Genomic DNA, 10,867 nt, shown 5'->3' with positions numbered 1-10,867 from the left:
TGGTATCGACTGAGCATACAAAATACCTCTATAAAAGAAAAAAAAGCAAACAACACCCCAAAAAAATGTGAGAAACAGTATTGCTGTGCTAGAGCAATTCATAATGTAACAATGTGCTTGTCGCTTATTGATAGAGTGACTTTGGTTTATTAAACATTTATTTGTAGCCCCGGTGGCGTTACATTGGAGCTTTCTAATTGGAATTTAGAAAGCCTAATAAATTTTGATTTCTTCCTGAATGCTCCCCATTCAGGGTGTTTACATGAGTGCCGAGGAAAGGCACTGCCTGAGCTCTGCAGGTGCTGTGGGCTGTGCTCCCTCTAGTGATGGGGTGTCTTTGGGCAAACCAAATAGCTGAGACTGAGTCGCTGCCGCTCTAAATGGTCATGGCTCCAAAATTAGGAGGCTTGGATATACCCTGCAGCAAACACACGGCAGGAAAACACTGTAAAATGAGTCCTGTCAAGACAAGGTATGTCATGGTGAGTTAATTCAGCTCGGCTTAATTTTGCCATTAGCAGGCAATGTTGGGGTGTGTGCTCAGCCCAGGCAGCAGCCTGGCCCTGCATCCTGTGGAAATGCCATTGCCTGCTTCATTAAGTGTCATTATACTTCGTTAAGGGGTCTGTGTTTGCATCCTCCACAGCTGTTGGGAAAGGTCACAACTTCCCTCAGCCACCATGGAAAGGGCTCCAGGACTCCTTTGGTATTTTAATGGTAGAAAGAAAAAGACACAACCTCGTGTTCTTGTCCCCGAAAAGTTGAGAGGGAGCACAGCTCCTGGCTTAGCTTGCAGGGCACCAGTGCAGGGCTGGGATGCATGGAACACCATAGTTCCATCTGACACCACTTGGAGTAATTGCATTGGTTTTGCTTCCAAATTCATTAAAAAACCTGCCCAAGGCAAGGACCACTACTCAGAGTGGATGCAGACGTAGTGGAAACCCCGGCTTGACTCTTCCCAGTTCCCTGCAGTTGATGTGGGGCTGTGGTGGGGCACTGCCAGGGAAAAGGTGCTGCTCCTGAGTGGGATGAGTGGCAGGGCTTGGAAATGGCTCTGCCTGGGACAGAAGCAAATGAGCAGAGAAGTCACAGCCCCAGCTGGGACTCGTCTCCATCATGACTGGAGAAACATGTCAGCTCTTTTCAGGCAGGATTTATTTGTCATTTGATTTGTGTCTTTCAACTTTGGGTGGGTTTGGTGACCCTCTGGAGGAAGAATGAGTGTCCCTGTGTGCTGGGTGTCAGCTGTCACACCTGACTGTAGCCACCTGACTGTAGCCAAGGGGGGTGGTAGTGGCTGTATCTGCTTGAGGCAGCGTCACCCTCTGAATCAGAGGGGAATAGTGATATAGTGACATTTGTCACGTTGCTGGGAGCCTCCAGTGGTCAGAGAAGCAAAATGGATGTCTGGGGTTTTCCTGAAGATCTGCTGAGGGTACAGGTGTGAGTCCCTGATTGTGAATGACCCTCTGCTGCTGGGGGCTCTGGAGAAGGAAGAAAAGTCACCCTTTGGCCTCCACGGTACCATAATATTGTGCTTTGGTGTGGTTTGCTTTTGGCCACAGTAGTTACAGAAATCCCAGGACTCTGGTTCTGCAGGAGCTCTGTGGGAACAGCATGTCCTGAGGAGGACAGTTTTGGGGTAAAACTGCTGTGGGGTGGGACTGTAGAGCTCCATGGGCACTGCCCAAGTGCGAATGGACACCGTCAGCTGCAGCTTCTGCCGTGTTACTGAGCCCAAGCTGGGTTTGGCTGTGAGGTGGTTGTCCCATGAATGTTCTCTTGTTTTCAACAGACTTGAAACGATGCCAGCAAGAAGCTTTTGGTGCTCTCTCGTGTTGCTCGGGGTTTTCCCTCTGGTCCCGAGGGGATGGATGGACGTGGACAGGAGCAGGAGGCTGTTCTCGGACGCGGGGAGGTGGCACCAAGAGGTACAGTACACCAGCTGCTGCTGCAGCTCCAGCTCTTGCCTTTCTATTGTGGGGCTGAGCTGAGGCTCTCCATGCTGAAAACAAAAAACAAGTGTGGGCTTATTCATGTATATTTGTATTAAACACCTGCTGAGGAGGTCAGTGAGAAACAGTGAAGCAGAAGGTTTTAGACTTACTGGATATACTGACATCATCTGGGAGGGAAATTGGGCATCTGGCTGTTGTGGAGGTGCTCTGTCGTGGGGCTGCTGGGGCTAATGAAACTAAATTTAATAAGGAAGCTTTGTCCTGGTTCTTTACTTGGGTCACTGGACCTTTAGGTGAAACCTGAAAAAAAAGCTCTTTTGCTGCTTAAAAAAAAGGAAAACTGAGCCATAGATAGCTCTGAGAGAATCAGCAAAATGACTTCCCAGGAGCGTTTCCCTCCTGACTTTGTGATGTGAAACTCCTGTGAAGCACAAAGCCATAGAAAAGGCCCCAGGGACAGTGGCTGTAACCAGAGGTGATGTTCCTCCACCCCTGTGCCTGTCCCCTAGGGCTGGGGGGACTCCTGTGCAGGAGGGCAGGGCACTGATGCCCTTCCCAGTGTTCAGTCTGGGCTCATGGAGAAGCAGCTGAAGGTGTTTTCAGTGCTGGAGGTGCCAGTGTTGGCTCTGGCTGCCATGCTGGGATGGAGCAGGTCCCTGGTGTGGCAGGGGTTGGGTGCAGGCTGTCCCAGCAGGGCTGGTGGCTCTGCCCCAGGGCTCAGTGCTGCCTGCTGAAATATTTAGGCTCATGTTTTCACGTGTCTGAGGCTGAGACTTGTGAATAAAACCGTAAAAATCTACAACTGTGGCTTTCTTGAGCAGTCAGTGCTGAATGCTGAAACAATTTCAGTTATTTAATTAGTTCCTGATGATCATGTGTTTGCTAAGTGGTGGCTCTGGAAGTGGGATGTGGTGGGGGAGGCCAGGAAAGGGAGCCTTGGCTATTTTTTAATTGGCAGTGCCTCCAACACTTCTGTCCTGGCAGACACATCAGTCAATGCCAGGCTAATGATAAGCCCTTGATGGATTCATGTTGCAATTGGATCTATTTAAGCCTCAGGATCTGTTTCTAGCTGGAGAATCCCATTTCTCCCAGTCACATCCCATCTACAAACACTCACAAGTGTCTGCATTATAGTTTAAGCCAATTAAAAAGTTGCTCTTTGCTGCTTAGCAGGACTCAAAAGTCATTTCAGTGCTGTTGGAGGTTCCAAGTTCTGTCTCAGGTGTCCTTTTTTCTGGAGTTATCCATCCTCTGGTCTGTAAAAGTGAAGAAAAACAGTTCCCCTCCACACCCTCACTGTTATTTTGCTACTGTGGAGGCTCAGGTGATACACTGGTACTCTGTTAACCATGTTCCTGTAGAGTCTCAGGTCACTTTTGCCTTTTTATTAAAAATAATTAAGTATTTTTCATGCTTTTGCAGTTGAAAAAAATCTCATTCTTCACTAATGCATATTAGTTTTGATTTTTGAAAAAAGTTACTCTGAAGAATTAAATTCATTACTCAAATAATTTACTTTAACATAAATCACAGAACTATTACATTACTTGAAAGACACTAATTCATTTGATCTTTCCCTAAAACCCATGACGTTATTTTACCAATTACTTGATCTTGCTTGAGGTGGAAGAATCTCAGTGAGAAATGTATTTGCTCAGGTTTGCTCAGAATTTAACGAGTGTGACTATTAAAATTCTGAATGTACAAAGAATGCAATTAAAAGAGCTTCAAGGGATGAGAGTTATAATTCAGATTTTTGAAAAAAATAACTGTGCAGAGAGCTTGTTTCCACAATAAATAGTCTTTATAAAAGTATGGCACCAAACACCAAGATGAATCTGAAAGCCCTGAGCACAGCTTTTGGTAGGTCAGGGAAACTGAGATAAACACCTTCTGAGAGAAGACAGCAGATATTTTCTCCTGCAGAAAACAGTTTAGCCAAAATACCTTTTCAATAATAAGAATCACCTGAAATCCTTCTGTAGTGATGCTGGGCTTGGTTCAGTTTGGAGCTCCTCATCCATGAGAAGTTTGTTAGGCACCAAATTTTATGGCTGGATTAATATGCAGAGCCATTAACATGCATTTGAAAACATTGAATCACAAATAGAAATGCTCCTGGCAATTCACTAAAATTGCTTTAGAAACGAGTAAAGGGTTAATTTACAGGTCAAGTAATTTGAAGTGTGCTCTGATGGAAAATTCCTGTGAACTTCATCAAAGCAAATACTTGGGTATGGGTCACTGACCTTCACTAATACTTGTTCTGATCTACATAGGAACAAGTTGACTGAATCAAAAACATTGCTTAATTTATGTTCAGATTGCTAAATTGATTTCTTCATGGTTTGTGGTAGAATTATTGCAGTTGTGCTTTGCATTTATAAAGGAAAAATAAGACTACACTCTACAGTCCTTCTGATGAGAAATGAACTCTCTAACACAGCAGTGGTCTGTGTTTTTCTTGGTGCTCAGCCTTTCACCCCTCAAATTTTTGGGGTGTTCCTGAGAAGAGGGTTGTTTTCTGGAATATTTGTAGTCCTGATTAGGTAGTTAATAAATACATGAATGCAGGATGAAATTCCAATGGTGTAGAATGAGCTAAAATAGAAAACCTAATTTAAAAAAGGACAGCATTAGTATTTGAAGTGGAAACTTGCAACTTGCCTGGTTTGTGTTAATTTTGGAGAATACTCTGTCACATTTACACTGTGAAACTTCCCATGGGCTGGTTCCAGGGGGTGCTGGAAAGCTCTTGAAGCTTCTGGGCATTGCACATGGACTTGGGTGCAGCTTCTCAGGGTTGAGCCATCACAGGACTCAATCCTACTGAGTGGAATAGATGCCAAAATACTTAAATATATAGAGGTCGCCACTGCAGAGGGGTATTTTTGGACGAATTTTTGCCTCTGCCTTCAGCAAGTCTGATTCCATGGTCAAGCTGGATGTGTTAGGGGTGAGCACGAGTCATGGGCAGCTCTGTGCTGGCTTAGAAAGGAGTTTTTAAAAAATGCAGCTCTGTGAGTCGTTGCCAGTGGGAGTGAAGGGACTTTCCAGCATGAGCAGAAAAAAGACAAACAACCTGGATCTGAAATAACCCTGGAGTTTGGATTTGGAGGAGCCAGGGGTGTTAGTCCACTCAGTCTCTCAAGGAACTCCACACTCGTAGCTCAGATTGATTTTTTTTTTCAGCCTCCTGGGGTATTTTGCAAAGGCATCTAATTCAAGATTGAAATTTGACAGCCAGCTTTCCTTCTGCCATTCCCTGCTTCCTCTGGGAGGGGCTGCTTCCCTGTGTGTGCTGAAGCCAAGCTGGTTTTGCCATAGTTCTTGGGGCAGGTTTTCCATCTCCCTTTCCCAGCCCACGGGGAGCAGAGCAGTGCTGCAGGACTTCCTCAGCCCAGATCTCCCATGTGCTGCAGGGAGCTCCTCTAACAGGAGCCATCTCAGAAACTAAATTGTGTGTTAGGTTTTCTGGGGCACTGCTGGTGGGGAGCTGGAGCAATGTTATCCCAGCTAGAGAGCGTGAAAGTGGAGGATAATCCTGTGTTGTGGTACACGAGTAGTTGTTTTGTGCTGAATTGTTAAATATTTGGATGTCACCAAGCTCCCAAGCAGCTCCAGCAAAGGCTGGCAGACATCCTGTGGTCTGCTCAGGGCTACAGAACCATAACAGCTCTGTGGTTTGCTAGAAATACTTAATTGCTTTAATTTGGCTTTCATGCCGTGCCTTTTTTTTTGTTTATTTATTTATTTTTGCCACCCATTCTCCTCCTTAAGGAGCCTGAGGAGACTGCAGGGACCTTGGTCATTCCTCCCCATTGCTGTTTGATACCTTGTCTTGCTTTATGCCTTTAAATGACATCACCAACCTCAGAGCATCCTGGGTGGTTAGACCAATGCTTATTTTCATGCTCATAGACCCAGCAAACCTGCTCATTTTCCAAGGCACCATATCTTTCTCCATGCTGGCAGGTCTTGGCTGGGTTGCTGCCCGTGGGTTTTGTTCAGTAGTTATTACTTGCCCAAAGCTGTAGACACCCCATCCCTGGAAGCATTCCAGGCTGGGTTGGAAGGGTTTGGGAGCAGTTCTGGTCTAGTGGAAGGTGTGGCAGGGGTGGCACTGGATGATCTTTAAGGTCCCTTCCAACCCAAACCATTCTGTGGTTCTGTTTCTGTGGCACCTGAACTGCTTAAAACCTCCAAGGATAAATGTACCTCAAACCTCCCTCTGCCTGCAAACAGCTGGGTCAGAGCAGCCCTTCAGTGCCATCCTAGCCAGGATAAAGCACCTCTCTGGAGTCCACTCACAGCCTCAACTGTGCTTGGCTGGAGGATCAATTATTGCTGGAATTCCTCATTATATTCAGATTCTTCAATGTTGCATCACTTACTGCTGCATCTGAAGACCACAGCAGGCTATTCTGAGTAGCAAGGGAGTCATAGGGATGATTTTTTGCTCCTTCCCCCAGCAAAGTCATATTTCCTAACCCAACAGACCAGGAAAACAATGTTTTGGAAAGCAAGGTACAAAATTGCAAAGACTTTTATCAGAAGATTTTGCTTCTAATTCAAATAGAGACACAATTTCAGAGCACGAGCTTGGAGTAAGACAGGCACAGTGTATCAATTTTATATGCAGTTGAAAATCTAATATCCTGGTATTTATTTTAATTATTATTAGTAGTCGTGTGTTCTTTGCCATGTCAGTGTTCTTTCTGCTTTTCATTCAGTTTGGAGAAAAAAAAAAAGGAAGAATCAAATTTGAACTTAAATCTGTACTGGGCTCCAGCTCCTGTTTAAGCATTAATGAAGGTACATGGAGACAAGAGTGAGGTTTATTTTTGTATCACTGTGGTATGTAGTGATAATTCACTCCCTGTTACCTGCATTGAAGTGCTATCTCTAACAAGCTGTAATTGCTTTTTTGTGGAGCAGTCTAAATCTTAACTAGTATGTTATCCCTGTAGAGAAGCTTTTGCTCTGAGTGCTGGCTATCAGGGCATCTGCAGTTCAAGGTGCTGTGGAATGTTTTGATAATATCTGTCTACTGACTGTTTGTTATATATATATTTGTTGGGGTCCTTTCTCTGCATCCCTGAACCCCACCTACCTTCTTCTGTGTCCTCAGAGGATTTAATAAATGCTGTATCTTATGGGATGCTCTTATGCTTGGAGTACTAAGAAATGTGAATGCTGTGCTACTTGGGGCAAAGCAGGCACTGCATACTTGAATAATAGCAGAAAATTTGAAGAATTTTGGTTTATGGCCCAGGATCAGTGATTGTCAAGGTGCAACTGTGAAAAATCAAACCTAGATGGGGAAATGCTGGTGTGTTTCTGAAGAAGAAAATAAAAGCAGAGTAAAACATGTTGCAAATAAAAAAAGAAATCAAAGGCAGTCTTAACTTGGCTGTGATGTGGCAGAGGGTCACACTGTGATATTCTGTTCAGAAGCCATTTAACCTTAAAAGACTAAATATTGACTAATTTTTGGCATATTCTCCCTTTAAATAAAAGGCTGCAGCAGTAGTTTTTAAAGGAAGACAGTTCTACTTAAAGTACTTTGTACCATCAAGCAGGGGAATTATCAGTTCCTTAGATTAGCCAGGCTACATCTGCAAATTTGGGCTTGCTAAAAACAGCCATCCCAGGAGCTTCCCCATGACAATGTGGAAATTTATGGAGCTGTACCTGGGTTTCTCATCTGAAGTCCAGAAATAGCAGTGAGCAAAATCAGAGAGGCAGCAATTACCTCAATTAGCTGCCGTATGGCCGAGCAGATGATCCTGTGTGATGTGAGACATCAGAGCTTCTCTCCGTGTTTATACCAGACAGGACAAACCTAAATTGCCAGTGTCTGTGCTGGTAGCAAACTTTTTCAAAACAGGAGCACGTGATCTGGTTTTTTTTTCCCCCACGTGCCTGATCAAAAAAAAAAAAAAAAGTGGATATTCTCTGCCTGATTAGTGAGGTTTTTGAAAATGTTCTGTGTTCTTGGTTGTAAACAGAAAATCCTGATTGTCAGGCTAAGCTGTGTGTTAGTCATAACCTCTGCTGATGCTACAGCCCATGTGCAGAGTGTCTCACCTGCCCTGTGCTGGGTGTCATTTCATGGAATGGTTTGGGTTGGAAGGGACCTTAAAATTCATTTATTCCACTCCACTGCCATGGGCAGGGACACCTCCCACCAGCCCAGGGTGCTCCAAGCCCCATGCAACCTGGCCTTGGACACTTCCAGGGATCCAGGGGCAGCCACAGCTTCTCTGGGCAACCTGTGCCAGGGCCTCCCCCCCTCCCAGGGAAGAATTTCTTCCCAATATCCCATCTACATCTGCCCTCTTTGCTTGACCCCTCACTGGAGATAAGGAAGAGAATGCTCTGAAGGGAGGAAAAAAAAAAATCCCTGGCATGATAATCTATTAATAGGAAGAGACAGTTCTTTATTAATTTGCTAAGTGAGTCAGGACTGTATATTTAGAAGTAGTGCAGCAGTTGGGCTGAGCCTGAGAGCAGCTCCCTGGAGCCCTGGGGTGTGCAGAGGTGGCAGCTGATTTATTGTGAGCCCCAGTGTGAGCCCAGCTGCAGGGACTGGCTTTGATTTATCTGCCTGCACTGCTGTGTCTCCCACAAAGGGTCTGCTAAGGGGGTTGCTCCGGGCCAGCAGTGCAGGAAATTTGTGGGTCTGGGTTGTGTTACCTGTTCTTCTGCATCTCTTCCACCTGATGTGTTAATTGGTGGGGTTTTCTTCACAAAGTCCACCGTGGTAACTTCTGCTGATAGAAAGGGGTGTCTTTTGACTAAATCTAAATCAGCATTAAGGGCAGGAGACTGAAACCAGTGCCAGGTTATCCTGGGGGTTGCTGTGCTTGAGGGCAGTTGGTACCTGTTTGGTGCCAGCCTTGGTGGTCCATGTTCCATGTTTGTGGGTCAGAGGTTAGGAACAGAAAGGGATGGGAAATGCAAAGCTCTGGACAGAGCTCTAAATACTGAATTCATCCCTGGAAGTGCCCAAGGCTGGGTTGGACAGGATTTGCAGCAACCTGGTCCAGTGCAAGGTGTCCCTGCCCATGGAATGAGATGAGTTTTAAGGTCCCTTCCAACCCAACCCATTCTGGGATTCTGTACTAAACAACCTGACAGTGGTTTTGCTGCTTGAATCCCTCACTAATGACTGTCAGTAAACCCATTTGCAGCACCCTGGATACCAAGCACTGTTGTATATTGTGTGTTCCCTCCGTGGTGTTGTGTTTTAACGCTGCACAATGAAGTTCCCGGTGCCTTGTGTTTGCTCTGAATGAAATCTGATTTATCCCCAGTGCTCTGCTCATCCGTGGGCCCATGACTGAGCATTAATCAGGAGATAAAACACCAACCAGCTATTATGCCTTGGCAGGACAGGTAGATGCTGCCCTCTGAGAGACTGGCATTCCCTTTGTAAGAGCAGAAAGGGGCTTTGTGCAAAGCAGTTGTTAAATTGCCTCAGGTTCACACACACACAGCAGCTCCAGGGGAGTGAAGCTCTGTGACAGCAGGCACTGAACTGCCTTGGATTTTGGTTCTGATTTTTGTCTTTCCTCATCCTGGTAGAATTAGTTATCACACTCGATGACACTGGTCTTTAGGAGATGCAGTTTTTCAGTAGCTGCGTGGCTGGGGAAAGGCAATCCTGAAGCAAACACATAACATTGATTTCCACATGACAGTGATCAGGCACTTCAGCTACAGAACAGAAAGACCTTTTACTCTGTACTCAATTGACTAAACATTAAAAAGTAGGAAAATAGGTGCTAAAAGTGAACCTTGGCAAATAAAACTGTTGTGTTGCATTAATGAAGTGCTGTGTAAAGGGGTACATGAAGAAGCTTTCTGGAAGGAATGGAAAATCCGAAACAAATTTTTCCCTTCAAAGCATGTGATTTATGCTCTGATAAAATTAGATTTTTAGTTAAAGGAATTTGCAGTCATTAAATGGTGCCCATGAAATAAGTCTCATTTATAACCATCTGCTTTATGGCTTCTGCAGAAAAGTGTTCCTCAGGCAATGCATTCGAGAACTTTAGTGTCATTTTTATCAAAATAGTTTGGATCTCTACTGGTAACACTATTAAAACCTCTGTGTGATCTTTTTTTAACTTGAGAGCAGTATCTTCTAGCACAAGAAAGGTCTCTACCTGGGCCTGATACCTTTTTGTGCTGTTCTTTAAGCCCTGCCGTGCTTGCCAGGTATTTTCCCATTTTTCTGTGTACTCTCCTGAAATCATGAGAATTCTCAGTGTCATTGGTGTTTTTCTTCATGGAAGGGATATTTTGGGGGACACAAATGAGAAGTGAGGGCTTGAACTGACCTCATGTCCTCCCACTGCAGTTCTGACAAGCTTTTCTTCTGAATCCTACATCTGTTTTTGGGGTAGTTTATATTCATCAGAGCTCATAATTATAAGGGGAATAGAGTAAAAGAAGGGAAACTTTGAAGACCATCCTTTGTTTTTCACGATGTCTGTGCAGACATGGAAGTACCAGAAGGGTGTTTAATACAAGTGAGCTGACACTTGGATTTTTTTTCTTTTAATAGAGTCTGATTGTCTATTTTCTTTTGATCAATATTAATTGTTGTAATTAGTTTTAGTGTTTCTCAGCTTTTGAACTGCAGAGAATTCAAACAGCTCGTTCAAGGGAGGGACTCTGGGGAACTTTAAAAGTACTTTTGCATGTCCTCCATGTACACAGGATTAAGGACAGCAGCTGGGGCTGAGGTTTTTTTATCCTGTGCCCCACCTCTCAAACTAATATTTTGAAAAGCTCTGAGAGGTCCCTGGAGAAAAACTGCAGCTCGGGAGCTTTGCTGCCTGAAGAGGATAAATGCTTTGAAGTCTCTGCTAATCCCGAATGCCAGTGTACAC

At 44.6% G+C, this 10,867-nt stretch overlaps 1 protein-coding gene across 1 annotated transcript in view; it reads left to right on the top strand.

The window, feature by feature from the left end:
• The first annotated feature begins 1,801 nt into the window (after nt 1-1,801).
• FSTL4 (follistatin like 4) overlaps nt 1,802-10,867 on the top strand; it is a 192,192-nt gene continuing 183,126 nt past the window's right edge. The window contains exon 1 of the mRNA XM_018081172.3: nt 1,802-1,934. Coding sequence (XP_017936661.1) covers nt 1,809-1,934 — 126 coding nt within the window. The 5' untranslated portion in view covers nt 1,802-1,808. The remainder of the gene's footprint in view (nt 1,935-10,867) is intronic.

Source organism: Manacus vitellinus, unplaced genomic scaffold (assembly GCF_001715985.3).
Source record: "Manacus vitellinus isolate BGI_N305 unplaced genomic scaffold, ASM171598v3 scaffold_51_pilon, whole genome shotgun sequence".
Taxonomy (NCBI): Eukaryota; Metazoa; Chordata; class Aves; order Passeriformes; family Pipridae; genus Manacus; species Manacus vitellinus.
The sequence above is the reverse complement of the archived record's forward strand: the minus strand, read 5'-3'. Positions and strand labels throughout refer to the sequence as shown.